At 43.5% G+C, this 15,509-nt stretch overlaps 1 protein-coding gene across 1 annotated transcript in view; it reads right to left on the bottom strand.

Moving 5' to 3' along the window:
• SH3RF3 (SH3 domain containing ring finger 3) overlaps positions 1 to 15,509 on the bottom strand; it is a 237,705-nt gene that overhangs the window by 19,797 nt on the left and 202,399 nt on the right. Inside the window, exon 8 of the mRNA XM_088530028.1 lies at positions 14,452 to 14,765. Within this exon, the coding sequence (XP_088386154.1) occupies positions 14,452 to 14,765 (314 nt within the window). The remainder of the gene's footprint in view (positions 1 to 14,451; positions 14,766 to 15,509) is intronic.

Here is a 15,509-nt window from a genome sequence, read left to right as displayed (position 1 = left end):
TGAAGACGAATTTAGCAATTTGGGCAAGAGCAGGCCAGGGCCGAGAAGGATTCCTCCCAAAAGCAGTGGTGACGGTGCCACCCCTGGCCTGGCATCGCGCTGCCGTTCACAGGCACCGGCTGGCGTGGGGGTCTCCGCATGGTGCTGCGCTCACCAGCAGCGCCTTGCAGAAACACCTCAGCCTGAAGCCCAGGAACGTTTAAACCCCTCCCTTTTTTGATATTTGATATAAACCCACACGTGAATAAATGATTTAAGCAAGTATGCTAGACCGATGGTCCTTCCCTGAGAACTTAAACAAAACAGAAGGACAGAGCATGAGCAGCATGTCTTTGAAAGTTTAGGGGGAGTAAAGATTCATATATTTGAACTAGAGAACCTAACATCAGAGCTTCACTGCCAGCATAGGATTCTGAATGAGAGAAAGATGCATAAATACATTAAACGTGAGAAAAACTGCTAAGAATTAGTGCTTTTAAATATCAGATTATTTAGGTTGACTGGTTAGCTTGCTGCTAAGGAAGAGAATAAGATTTATTGGGCATGGGTAGCACTGGGAGCAACACTCCTGTTTTGCAGAAAGCCAGAGCAAGCTTGCTCATTGCACACTTCAATGAAGGAGAAGCAACAACAGTATTGGGGATGTGGATTGACATACACTAATCTTATACATAGTTAGCTCTGGCTCTCCCTGTTCCCAAGGGATGGATTTCACTTCAGAAGCAAACAGCTAAAACGGCTTGGTATTGCTTTGTAATCTTATTAAATGGCGGATAACAGACCTATGTTTTTAGAGGAAGCAGAAACATGTGGGGAAAAAGGTTTGCACTTGTGGAGGTCATCTTGTCCCTTACGGCTGATGCACCTATTCTTGCTTGGCTGACATTGCTGCAGCAGCTGTGACACCTCAGGCTGCAATTTCAGCAGCCCCAGAAAGCTAAACAGCATCGGCCTCATCGTCTCAGGCGATGGAAAACTGCCCATGGAAAATTCAGGAATCACAGGAGGTATAGTCTCTCAAAATCAATTCCCCATGCAAAACAAAAAAGACTGTCTACAGACAATGAAAAAATGCCAGAATTTGCTTGTCTTGGACACTGAAATATATTATAATGAAATAATTTCTCCAAGCAGTTCATCAGTTCATAAACAATGCACTTAATTAGAGACTGAGGAGTAAGCTGAGACTAACAAAACTAAGCAAACGCTCATGGTCGGTGACCTAGAGGGGACAGGAGCAGAAGCTCCTACTGTTCAGGCACTATATTTCAGAAAACTGGCCACAGTTCACGTCACTGCTGGGCCACCCTGCTTGGGTGAGGGGCAGGAATGAGGGGGCCCCCCTGGTTCTTATGAGATCTAACACTGCAGTAGCAGCAGAGCCTTGGCCTGACCAAAGCCTTGAGCATGAATCATCTTCCTCCATCTGGCAGCGGTCCTACAGTTTCAGCAGCTCCTGCCACATCAAATTTGAGCATCCAAAAAACCTGTTCTTAGCGTGTTTCACATCAAAAATACCAATCCTGCCCCCAATCCCTCCTGCCCTTGTAAGAGCATGTACTCAAACAAGACAAGTGATACTTTACTAGCATCAAGGAGAGACATAGCAACTTGCACAGCCTGCCAGCTTCCCTTCTCCAAGTAAAGAGAAGCTCAACCTCGCACAGCCCGTGGGACTACAGGGAATCACAGGTGCTCTGTATCCATGGATATTGCAGGCCTCGCTGCACCTGACCGCACAGCACAGGGACGGATGTGCTGGCCATAGCACGGAGGTGCCATCAAGTCTTTGTGTGCGGGAGCTCTGCACTCTCCTCTTGCAAGCTCTGCTGTCAGCAGCGCTACAGACATCTTCAATTCTGCTACGTTTCCAAGCAAAGGCCTGTGAAATACTCCTGGGACACACTGAGGTGGCTTAGGTCCTTTTGTTTTCTAGGGACCAATTTATCAGCTCTTAATAACAAAGGGAAGGGAAAGGAAGGGAGGAGGGAAGGAAGGAAGGAAAGAGGAAGGAAAAAGAAAAGAGGGGAAAAGAAAAGGAGAGGAGGAAAGGAAAGGAAAGGAAAGGAAAGGAAAGGAAAGGAAAGGAAAGGAAAGGAAAGGAAAGGGAAAGGAAAGGAAAGGAAAGGAAAGGAAAGGAAAGGAAAGGAAAGGAAAGGAAAGGAAAGGAAAGGAAAGGAAAGGAAAGGAAAGGAAAGGAAAGGAAAGGAAAGGAAAGGAAAGGAAAAGAAGAGAAGAGAAGAGAAGAGAAGAGAAGAGAAGAGAAGAGAAGAGAAGAGAAGAGAAGAGAAGAGAAGAGAAGAGAAGAGAAGAGAAGAGAAGAGAAGAGAAGAGAAGAGAAGAGAAAAGAGAAAAGAAAGAATACCAGAATCATCTTAAAGAATTGCAAAATAAGCGGTTGTCAATGTCAGAGGAATGCCAAGGCATGTGCATGACAATTTCTTGGATAAAGTAATGGCTTTCCAAATGTCACAACACTTGGGTCGTAATTATTATTAAGGACTCAGTTTTGCAATAGCAAAAGACTTGCTAGAAGCTGCTTAAGACCTGGCAGAATTTGTAGCAAGAGCATCATCTCTACAGCAATAATCGGATTTCACCTTTTCTTCCTTGCTTATCTTTTTGTTATTTAAAAATAAAAATGGAGCCAGCAAAGACCATTTGCTAAAAAGCAGAACGCTTATATAAAAGTTAGGTCCCTTCAGGAGAATAAAGTTTTCCTTTCTAAAACAGATGAGCAAGAATAATCACCAACTAAAAAAAAAAAAAAAAAAAAAAAACCAGAAGGTTGCTAAACCAAAGTGAATAGAAAATGTTTAAGCAGGAGAGGGAGGTCAGCACCACTGTGGCTTTTTCCCCTTTTCCACTAGCCCTGTTCATTTTACAGTGCAATCTTCTCTCTCCATTCTACCTTCTCCTTCCTTGTTTGTTCTATCCACTTTTTCTTCCCTGACATATGAGCTGGAGGTATGACCATATGATCAAGTGCACTGATGCACTGAGTTGCACTGATTTCACAACCTACGACCTGTCACGTGCACCACCTAAACCAGCATTGTCCATTTTCTTGGTCCGCTCCAACAGCCAGGCAAAACGTGCAGGCTCAAACGCCACGCTGAAGCTCATTTGAGGATGCCCAAGAAGATGCTTCACGTCAAAACTGGCCTAGGACAACTTCGGTCACGTAGCCAGTGAGTGGCATCTCGCACGGGTTTTGCACAGACTCACGCCTGGAGCCTCAGGAGCTCTCTGGATACCGATGGCTCATTTGTTGAGTATAGGGAGTATGAGGTGCTACCGCCACACAAATAATTAACAACAAGAATTCAGTGTATTCCTCACTGGTTCTCCGGGAGGTGATTGACACAGAAAAGGTCAGTGTGGCCTGAAAAGGAAAGTGGATTTTGATAAAGCATAATAGCCAAAACATTTGGTATTTCAGCAAAATTCTAACAACAAAAAAATGCTATTAGCAATAACAACAAAAATGTCTGTTTTAACACACAAGAAGTCTAAGCCTCAAACGCCTCTGTGAAGATGTTGGTCACAAACACTCCATATCTGAAAATGATGGAAACTGCAAGAAGATATGATCACTACTGCACTGGAGCAGAAATGACAGCTTAGTCGTAACAGTCTGTCTCCAAGCCTGCCTACACCAGATAAAGATGAAAACCCTTTTACACACTCAGATAACGACACGAGATTTCCTCTGGACCCCAGTGGTCGATCGACTGATGTTCTTTGCAGGCAGACTGACAGGTTTCCTATTTTAATTTTAGTAAAATACCATAGCTAAACACTGACATAGAATCTTTTCATCTTCAGTTTGATTGTGCTTGATTGGAAGGTGTCTGCCTACGAAGATTAAAGAGAATTAGTGGACCATCAGTTAAGCCATCTCGACTCTGTTCAAACTCCTGTGCTGTGATTACTATTTTTGCATGTGACAATCTTCTCACAGCAGATCAGGCAGTATGAGCAGTATCTTTTGCAAGTTTGCTCTTTTGACTTCCTCCTGCTAGGACAGAGCTGTGTGCATTGGAGGGGTTCCTCCTTGTCTCTCATGTCCTCTCTTTTGTAACCCCAGCATGCACACCAGCACTCAAGCTGCAGACAGACAGCCAGGGGCTACCAGTTGTTTTGTGATGTGTTCCTGATAATGATTTTCTGTCAAACTGGGAGGACGTTTCAAGTTGGTTCCAGCAGGGCTTGCATCAGGCTCCATGCTATTCAATCTTAGCAAAATTAGCTGGTGGATGCTCCAGCTTGCTCACTAAAACCTGGAGCTGACCTGAGAGGACTGGATCCATGAGCACTCAGGTGCTAGGATTAGAATTCGGAGGGATTTTCTTAAATTGGAGAAATGCTCCCAAATCAGCATGGCGAAATCTGCCAAGAGAAGCCTGGGAATGAGAAATCAAATGCACAGATGCAAAATGAGGAGTGATTGGCCCGCTAGCATTTCAGCTAGGGGGCACGTGGGACTCACAATGGATCACAAACTGGGCATGAGTCAGGATGTAGTTGCAGAAAAGGCAAAATTCATGCTGAAAAATATTAACAAGCATCTCATATGTAAACCATGGAATGTACTAACTGCCACTAACAAGGCCTCAGCTGAACTCCATTTCTGGGAGCAGTGGTTCTCTAAGAGGCCAGCAGACTGAAGACTACCCAGAGGAGAGCTGAAACTATACACAGAGTCCTAAAAATACTAACTGTGAAGAAAGTCCAGCCTGGGAACCAGGCTTAGTTGTGCTGAAAGAAGTGAAGTCTGGAAGGCAGAGAACTTCATTAGCTTTCTAACACGAGGAAGGTTATTAGAAGGAGAAAGCTGATCGATTAGCTGTTCACTCTGTTCATCTGGAGCAGGACATGAGAAGCAGGATTCACTCGTAAGCACACAACATTCAAGAGGGACAAGAGGGAATTTTTTTAGCCCCAGGGGCATGAAAAGACTGGAACAGATTGCCCAGGACAGTTGTGGAAAACTATCTTCTTTGAACAATTCTAAGAAATGTTAGACGAGCCTCAATGGTGGGAAGTTGGCACACATCTGATTTCCTCACAGCTGGTGAACAGAGGTCCTCCTGGGCCTACAGACTATGATCCTTCAGCGCTCTGTGCCACGTACCTTGCTGGCCAGCAGCATCTCTTTTGGCCACTTGCACCTAAGCCTGCCAACTGAGAGTGTCTGGCTTAGACATAAAACCTGTCCAGAAGAAGATTTAAAGTTGCAAAATCAGTTCTGCCTTTTATGTCCTGATCAAAGCCTGGGTTATATGTTTCCCTTGCCACAGCAGGCACGATAGACTCTCCCTCCCCGTTCCCCCTACTCTTCCATCTCAAAACTTAAGATACGAAGAATAACATGACGGTGTGCAGGAGGGAATAGAGATTTCTGAAGTCATCAAAAAAAAAGACTGCTAGATCCATTTTTAAATATACCAGTTCTGAACTGCTCTGAACTATTCATATACTATACTCTTCTCACGAATTGGGACTAAAAACTATAGTACAGGAAATTTACTTTACTGCAAAATAAATTGGCCATGGATTCACATTAAATTCCTTCTCCAGTCCCCAGGGCACCTGGTGATGAGGCCCAATGCCAGGCTGCTGCTCAGGCTCAGTGCAGGCAGCTCTGAGCGAAGATGAGTATATTGGGTTCTTTATGCTTCCTTTAAAGAAACAGATCAGTGAGTACGAACCAAGTAAAATATATGCAAAAAATGCAAAGCGACAGGTGAGTTCTGTTTTTATAATTAACTGTTTTTTAAAAGGTTGAATGGTTGGCAACCTTTATTAATTAATTACTGGCAGACATCAGTTGTAGTGCCAGAAAAGCAATTTTTTATATGATACACTTTCTGAATTCCTGAGAATAATCTTTTCTCCAGAGGGCATTTTGAGAGCATTATGCTTTAGACTTTCTTTAGAGACAAGCACTGACTCCATGTTTTGACTTGGTCTGAATGGAATTACTAGATGCTCAAGACATCAGACAAAAAAACAGAAAAGACCACTTGCATGTAAAGTCACTTTGCCATTTGGCAAAGCGAAAGCTGAGGGCTTGTGAATCTTCCTGCTACCTCTACAAAATGAAGAACAAGCAAAAATGTACAAAATAAGGTGAGTATCACTCTGCTATAACTTGGTTGTGCCCTCTGGTAACAGGATAAGAACAGCAACATGCAGCAGATAGCTGTTGTCCATTTTGAAGTGCTGTTCCTGCAATTCTGGTTTTTACCTTTTGACAGAAATTGCCTTTTCATTTAGTTTATGTAATTCTTCTCACAGAGCTTACAGAAGTGGTTCTGCAGTGACCCTAGATGTTTTAATACAGCTATTATGAGTAACCATGGAGCAAAGCAAGGAAAAATATCAATATCCACACAACTGAAAAGCACAGACACTGAAAAGTTGATTATAGCCAATTTTCACAGAACACCTCAAACTTTGTCTCCATAAAACAACTGTATTGGCACTTGAGATACTTGTTGTATCTCAGTTAACAATCTGTGCTGCCTCTTGGCTGTTTAAGACTTACTGGCATGTGAGTTTATAGTTGGAAATCCACTAAGCAAAGCAAATGAGCCCTGGGCACAACGCACACGAGTCCTGGGAGGCCAAGATGCCACCCGCTGACACATTCCAAGTGTTTTCCAGAGCTGTGGTGCTTCCAAGGTGTCCAACTTGTCAGCGTGCTGGGGTGAAACCAGGCTGCGTATCGTCCTGTCCGCGGGGACGGGGCAGCCAGTGCCTCCCCTTGACACCGTCGCAGTGCCTACATTTCTTTGGGCTAATAAACTAATAAACCGAATTTCATCCTGAAGCTAACGCGCTCTCCATCCACACTTCCCTGGGATCTGCCTCCCCTCAGGGCCACGGGAAGCGGCACAGAACCACTTGCAGTGGTGCCAGAGATCTCCGCTGCGGACTCCTCAGAAATGCTCCGGCAGCATTACGAGGCAGACAGACAGAGGAGGGGGAGAGGAAGAGCTTTCAGAGACTGCTTGGCAGCAAAGCCAATGCTTGAAATATCTGTGGGGAGTTTGAAAGCATTTCCTAACATCAAAAATGTTAAGAAGAAAAAGAAATTTTGATCAATGGCTTATTGCCCTTGATCTAAGCAAAAGAATCCTAGCCAGTCAGAAATAGCAGAAATCTGTTTTATTGTAAAGCTGAAGTTTTCTATGTTTTGACAGCTGGGGCTCATGCTTTTGGCTAGGTTATTTGCCAGCCTTAAAATATTCATCAGTGAGTTGCCAAGTTTTTGTCCTTTCAAATTAAACTCTAATGATGAAGGAAAAGGTGCTGGAGAGGTTTTAAGCATGAGTTCTCTGCCCTAAAACAGAACTTTGTGGCCTGAACTCACATGACCAGAAAAAGAGGTTTCTACTCCCTGGCCAAGTTTCTGGTGAATCACTTGCTGGTCACAGAGCCAAGACTTGCCTTCTGGAGCATGGGAAGCAGTGGATCATTTGTGCAGAACACAGTCCTCCTCCTTTTGTTGAAAGGAAATGGATTAACAGTATGTATTCTGCACAGAATTCCTTAGAGAACTGGACTGAAATATTCCAAATTAAAGAACTCTTACTGATGAACAAACTGGAACACATATGAAACAGAAAAGTCAAATATGGCTCTGAAAATGATTTGTGAAATGTTGGCGTTGTTGGCTTCAGGATCAACTCAGGCATCCTACAGAGTAAATGAGCAAATTATCTTCACAAAATTTATTCTTTATCTCTTGGATGCAAACCTTTATGTTACTATCTCAATTACTTCTTCTTAATGCTATCTGCATTTTTATGCAGTTATTCTAAGAATTCAAACCAGACTCTTCTGCTCTTGTGCAATTTGTTTATTTTTATTTCTTGCTCTGCTTTCATTTAGTCAGTTGGTTGTTATCATTCCATTTCATACCAATACAACTTAGGAGGCTGCCTCAGGTGAACCAGTTGCAATATGAAAGGTATTAAATCATTTCATATCTCCTAGGAGGATGGAATTCCTTTCCCAAAACTTCAGAGCTAGTCATTGGGCTTTGCATCTAAAATATCTTCTATTTTCATCAACTCTGTCCTCAGCTTCCTTTATTTGTCTCATGGTGACCAGTATTTTTGTCATGACATTTCATGTGAAATGTCATATCATTTCATGTACCAAGTCCTTATAAGTGCTCAGCACTTTACTTTTGAGACTGATCTTCCATTTTCTGGATAAGGAATTCAATTTCTTTAGTAGATATGAAGTGATAACAAACCCTTTCACTCAGGGACAAGCTAATATGAGAAAAAGTTGCAACACAAAGGTTAAAACTTAGTAAATGAAAAATGAAGGTGCACTACCTTGCAGAATAAGGTCTTTTAGAAAGTTTCATTTCTACTAACTTATAGCTTCAGCAAAGAGTTTTAATATAAAACCAAGCCAAAGAGCATCTCACAGTTTACAGAGCTAGATTTTCAAAGGGACTTTGATCTAGCCTCCAAAGCTGTGTAACGCCAGGCTGGGCTGCTGAGCAGGCGAGGTCTATGGCAAGGGACACTGCCTGGAGGGTTCAGGCTGCAAAACAGAGGAAGGCAGAGAAAAGCACTGGCAGAAAGGGGAAGCAGTGGAGGGGGAAGTCTGCCTGGTCATGTCTATAGTGGGATATATTAAAAAAAAGGCCAGGATTTAGCATCAAACGTGGCTCTGCATCCATTATTCACTGTGGTTTTGGCCCATGGCAGCTAACACTCTCCCAGGGCAATGCATGGGCGCAGTCTGGGCCACCCAACGTACCCAGACTGTTCCCGTCAGGAGTCTGGATGCGTCACCTTCTCCTGGGTGGAGAAGAAAGCAGGGATGCGTGGATGCAAGTCATGGAGCGGCATTTGCCTACAGGGCCACAGGACAGGCCTTGGCTTCTTCTATCTTGTAACGTAGTCCTCACACCAGGATCGTGCCAAACACACTGTATCACTGGAAGAAGGATGCCATTTTGGGCAGAATGACCAATACGTGGGAAAGTGAGTGATAGTGGCGAGAACACAGAACAGACAGATGATGACTGATTCAGTCCTCACATGCAAAACTTCTGGTGAACGTTCAAAGTCCTTTTTTTGAAGGTGTGACTTTTGCTACTTTTGCATCAGTAAACAGCATCACAATATATTTTCCCATTTGCTTGTTCAGTTCTTCTACAATTCCAGGAATACAGTTACGAATGTAAAAGCTACAAATAGATTTTTTTTTTTTCTCAGTACACTTATAAAAAGCATTTAAATTTATGTTGCTGATTTTCAAATCTTCCTATATGATCTGGCTATGTACAATGGAAAAGAGCTGGTGTACTTGGGTGACAAGTTAGTGGCTTGCTGACTAGAGCAAGCTCTTTATTTTCTTTTTTTTCTCTTTAGCAGAAATTGTGCCAGACATTTTGGAGGAATTTAATCAAAATTCTCATCAAAAGCCAAATGAGTGGATTTTAAAGAAAGTTTAATTACAGTGGTCAAACCACCCAGTGCGATTTGCTTGATTTGATTAACGTAATGAGGAGCACATTTAATGAGAAACGCATTAATTTATTCCAACAAGTGGTTTTATCAGAGGTATTAAGCACCAGTCCAGATTATGTACAGCAGAAACTATTATAGAAAAAATGGACTGAGGTCAAGATAGTAGTCACGCCATAATTACATGCTCTCAGCTGTAATCTACCAGTTGAACCTGAGCAGTGCTCATCATGATTGAAAAATAGGGTCCCCTTTTAAAACAGCCCCACTAACCACAGGGTTTTGCTTCCATTCCACTGCTAAGATATCTATCCCATTCTTTCAGATGTTTGGAAGATTCAGGAACAGGTATTGTATTCTCCGAGTTTCAGATGATAACACATGGAGATAATATTAGCAAATGGTGAACCTGTAGCTCAGAGAACCCCTGAAACCATCCCTATCCTTAAAGGAAACAGCATTCCCTATTTGCTTTCTCTTCTAGCCCCCTCCTGTCCCTGTGATGTTTTAGGGACACTCCTGAATATTACCTTGGGAAGTGACTTATGGGGGCAGTATTATTTTTCTTTGGAGAAAGGAAACTTCCTTTTTGGAAGAGAAATAAAAATGGCTTAAAAAGGTAAGTATTTGGGAACACTCTACGCTTTTTTTCTGTTCAAACGCTTTCTTTAGCTAAATGTCAGCACCTCCATTCCAGCTTTCCCCTTTCACATTCCCTTTCTGTGGGTTTTATATAGCACCCTTCACCTTAACTTTCCCCATTGGGACGCTTTCTCTACTGCCTCCTGCTATACCTTCTGCAGCAACTAATGCCCACATCTCTCCTAGGCTGCCCTTATCATGTTACTTCTTTGACTTTTGCCATGCTTTCTTGTTTTTATTCTCTTTCTAGCTTGTTATTACTGCGGTGCCGGCTCTACCTCTGTGTGAGCTGCGTTTCCTGCTGCTTTGGACCGAGTTAGTGTAGCACTGCAGTGGCTTTGATTTTCAAGCACTCTACTTCTAAGCCTGCTTGGCTGCCCGAGCCCTTTTCAAGCATTGCTGCATGGTGGACTTGAGCACTATCAATCACTCAGTCTCTCATCAACTACCACCAGTAGCTGGCAATGGAGAACAGCTTTGAAACTATTCCTAACTGAGTAGGAGACTCGTCAGGACGCTGAGAAGCTGAGCAAAAGCCCAGTTGCAGACAGGATCCTCCTGGGATAGGTGCAGGAAAAGTGAAAACTGGTGCCAAGGCCAAATTTTGCCTCCTGGTGTCTCCAGAATAAATCAGTAGGAATTTGACAGTCAAAGCCTTTTATTAGGATGAATGAAAATACGAATGTAAGTGCCAAGGTTTACCTGCCAGTTTGGGAGTTCTGATCAAGACCTTCACAAAATAAGTTAAAGAAGAGAACTAGAGATGACCAAAACAAAACAAACAAACAAACAAAATACAAAAAAGAAAAAAAAAACAGACCTAAGGATTTATTTGCTATTTTAATAGAAGATGAGCAAGAAAACCATTCCCTCTGAGCTGAAAATCACAACTCCTGGGGTTATTTCTGCCACTTGTATTTAAACCATAACAGAACATGAGGAAAAATTGGAATCAGAGTCCTGTCATTTTAGAGAAGTCATGAATGTGCCTGTACCTGGCTGTTGCACACCAAAAAACACCCTTCTGATACATCATTGGAATCTAAGACAATTACACAGAGAAAAGCATGAGCAATGGCTACCTCATCAAAACACTCAGTAGAGCTGTTCCCAAGGAAAAAGTGATCCATTTTGGAACAAACTACTCATATAACATAGAGAGTCTCACTACAGCAGCTGCCCCTTGATGTCACATTTGGTATCCTTGAGTGGAATCTAGATAGCAAATCATAAAACATAAATTATTAGAGGATCATATTTTACAATACTTTTTCCCACTATCACCTGGCCTGGCCTGCCAGAAGCCAGCCAGCCTTGCTAAACTTCATCTGAACTTCCTCATTTGAAGAAAACTTCATAAAGCCTGACAGAGTGATGCATGTAAAGGTTGCAATTTATCTCCATAGCCCTCATGAGAAATATCTATAAAAGAAGCACGAAAACCAATGGATCCTCAGTATGTTCATCGAGGACTGCACACTACTTGCTACATCCCATGCATCCTCAGCATCACAGTGAACTCATGCTGACAATCAGGATGCATGGAAATGAGGTTATTAACAAGAGGATGTTTCAGAAAGCAGCCACTCTCCCACTGATAACTCAGCCCTCATTCTCAAGGAAATCCTACAAATTACCTTGAAAGACAAGGCCGGGGATTAAAATCCATAATTTGACTGGATAACAAAAATTGTTGATTCCAACAAAGATGCTAGTTTTATGGCACATTACAATATACCTCAAATAATACTTGCTAATTTCATTTTTGCAGGAGATAATTACCTGTGTATTTCTTCCGGTCTGTGCTCAGTAGAGCTGAAGACCTTATTACCACTCCTTTCATTAACATCCCCTCTGTTCCTTTCATCTCAAAGTACCTGACTGACTAATATAATGAAATTGAATTCAGATAAATGGCTTCCAATCTTTGCTTACCTGGCAGCTTGCTAGCTCTCTCCCTGCTTATTTTTTTCACCCCTCTGATCTATCTGATTTTTTTCCTAACAACTTTACTAATAGGAGGTACTGCCTCTCTCCACAGACCTTCCTTCTGAATAACAGCTCTCCTTTTACCGATAAAGCAGCCCAATTAGCCTCCACTTTGGAAATATCAAGTATGGTTCCAGATATGGCTCAAGTTCTGACTCTCAGATTGTTTTTTGAATAGTTATATGTCTTTTAGTCTGGCACTATCCAAGCTCTCAAATAGCTTCAAACACATATTTGGCTTTGATTTGGATTACGGAAAGAATAGCAGCACAGCTTAAACTGGCCAAATATCACTTTCCACTTCTAATCTGAAAGGAAGCATCATTAACTCACATCTTTCTAAAATGAAAGAGAAATATAACATGAGTCATATTTCGGTAGATTTGGGAATCTACTGTTCAACTCAGGGGACAGTTATGCACCACTTCATCCAGTCACATATGACAATTTTAATTGTCACTTCTCTCTCCTACTTCCAAGGTATCGTACTGCTCTTTGGCAATCTCCTTTGTGTTGCCCTAATATCATATTTGCTTCTCCTCATTATCTGTGGAGCTCAAAAAAGATGACTTTCACTCTCCTGCATCCAAATTCAGTAACTTAAAGCTATAACAGCTTGGGCAAGCTTAGCCATTATCTCAAGAAGGAACTCAGCATTTTACCTAGGAAATCTGTGTGTGTGTCTAATCCCATGTGGATTAAAACATATGGATGTATAGAATAGCCTGCTGAGAAAGCATTAAATATGGCACTATACAAAGCCTGAAAGGAGATGTTTCTGAAGTAACACACAGATCTACCAGAGTCTGCCGAATACCACACACTTTTTCTGCCTTGCAGAAGTAGAAGGTGCTGTACTGGTCACATACTGTGAAGTGCTTGATATATACTTGGAATTCATTCTTTGAAAACAAGTGCTTAACTTTTAGACTCAGAGCAGAGGTTCTGCACCTTCTTCCTGCTTACTGAAAGACACTTGGAGAAATTTCAAGACAGGATTAAGGAAGAGATTTTAAAACTCACATTCCTCATTTTGTGAAATGAGGAGTTATCTCTAACCCTGACCATATGGTATGTACCAGTTTCCCTCGGCATACTCTAGAGATCTCCGACCTTAGTACTGTTGTGTACAGAGTAGATGTTTATCCCATATGTGTCTGTCACCATGGAAAAGCTTGGGGGAAGTTACAGAAAGGAATTTCTGTAAGTCCAAAGGAAAACCAAGCCCCCACATCTCTTCTTAATATTCAGATACAAACTAGGTATTTGCTTCCAATACATATTTAATCAGAAGGGTCAGCTATGGAGTATGGAGACAACTCTCAGCACTGATACATAAAAACTGTTAGTAATGTGTAAGCTTCTGGTAAAAGTAAATTGATTACTAAGGAGCAGCATTTGAGGCTGAGTGCTTAAAACAGTCCTCCATGCTGTCTTTCCTTAGCAAGGTGTGTAAGGCACAGGCACTAAAGTATTGCTCCCAGTGCTGACTCTTAAAAGCCTGAAACTGCAACATATCAATCATATACCGCAAGGTATCATATTTAATCCCCGTCTCCCTATTTCATCATAGCAATGAAATTTTCTGATAGAAACAAAGATGTTTATAGAGCAGTTAAACAGCTCTGACTGTTGACACGTCTGTGTTTTACTATGCTTCTATCAGCAGCCCTAAGGCTTGTGCCCCATATCGGCTCTTCCACGCAATTAGGCAGATAGCTTCTGACTTGACCATCTGGTTTTGAAGCCTTGGTCCCCACTCTTATGTCTTTCTGGGCTATCGTGAACTTGCATGATCCAGACACCCATCGCTGGGTGAGCCAGAGCGCAGCAATCCGGCAGATCAGCAGCTTCCCTTACTTCTCATCTGCAAGTGGGTAACGCTAAAGCAGAACCAATGAACAGATGCTGGGGAGAAAAAAAAAAGAAGTGTGAAAATAGTCTTAGATATGGATGCCCAGCTGGTCTATGATGAAAAGCAGCTTTTGCCCTTCATAGAGGGCCTGGCAGGCATCAGTGACTCTTGTTGACTTGCTCATTTTTTTCAAAAAACAGGGGCGTTGCATTCGGTCGAGCATCCTTGCCTTTTTTACCGTCCTCTCTGATGGCGAGCTGGGGATAAGGGCAGCCCATAGCTCTGAGGTGCAGACAAGGTGCCAGCCCAGTAAACTTGCTAGACCTCAGGCTTGGTGGGTTGGCTTGGAGACCTCTCACGCCTCTTCCCGTGTCTGCCCAAAAGGACGGGGCATGCAGCACGCAGGTGGGAAGCGAAGGAGGGAGAGAATAAAACAGGGTTCCTCAGGATCGTTTCTCTTACCTTTTCGTTCTTCCTCTCCTCCACCTTGGCAGCGGGGCCAGGGGCCGCCATCCCGCCGAGGGGCCCGCTGCCCGTCTCACCGTTGAGGTGCGCGGCGCTCACGTTGGGAGGGGTGATGGCGGCGGCGGCGGAGGTCAGCGGGATGAGCGGCCGGGCACCGGGCAGCCCCGGCGCCGGGGGCTGCAGGCCGTGCTGGGGTGAGACGGCGGGGTGAGGGCGCACGGCAGCGGCCGGCAGGCGCGAGGGCGAGCCCGGTGTGCGCAGCGGCGAGACGGTGGCCGTGGGCCGCTCAGGGCCCTGCGCCACGGGGTGAGCTGCGCGGGGACATAAAGCACAAGAGAGCAGACGTTAAACCCCGGTGCCGCTTTGTGTCAGGAATGTAGGTCTGTGACGAAAAACCCTACCATAGCTAGCCCAAAATTCAATGGGCGCAATGTGCTTTGCAAAGGTCCAGAGCTGGCCGGGGGCGGGCAGTGGGCAAGGAGAGGGCTGTGCGCTTGTAATCTCTGCCACATGCCTGCTGGAGCCCCAAGGAGAGCCATGGCTCGTCCCAACCAGGAATATCCCAGCCTGCAGCCGTATTCGACTAAATCCTAGAAATCCTGCTTCAGGTTACAAAAGCACAGACGGCTAAAATGGTCTGTCCTCCCCCGCTCTGCAGCTGTGGAGGCGCCTTGCTAGCCATGCTTGGAAACAGATAAAAAGCGTATCATGCTTTAAAGCGCTTTCTTACTTTATTCCAACTGAGATGTTATTCCAACCGAGATGTTTTTTCAGGACCTCTGAGGCGCCCTGACAACATTGCTGTTGACTTCCTACTAACGTTTTGGGGCAATGCAACAGTGAACCCAAAGGATTAGCTTACATGGTCCAAAGCGACCTTGCAGAATGCAATTACAAAGAAAGCTCCCTTGTTTTTGTCTTAACAAAAATGAACAACAGCAAATCACTGTGTTGTGCAAGACAAATTAAGCATAAATTCACTAGAGTATTTCTGAGATCAGCCTTGTCTCTGCCGGTAAGGTCCCTAAATGGCTACACTGACCGTTTTAGCCTGC

The sequence above is a fragment of the Tinamus guttatus genome, unplaced genomic scaffold (genome assembly GCF_059628265.1).
Source record: "Tinamus guttatus ecotype Peru unplaced genomic scaffold, ASM5962826v1 Tinamus_guttatus_pri_ptg000030l, whole genome shotgun sequence".
NCBI classification, from domain to species: domain Eukaryota; kingdom Metazoa; phylum Chordata; class Aves; order Tinamiformes; family Tinamidae; genus Tinamus; species Tinamus guttatus.
The sequence above is the reverse complement of the archived record's forward strand: the minus strand, read 5'-3'. Positions and strand labels throughout refer to the sequence as shown.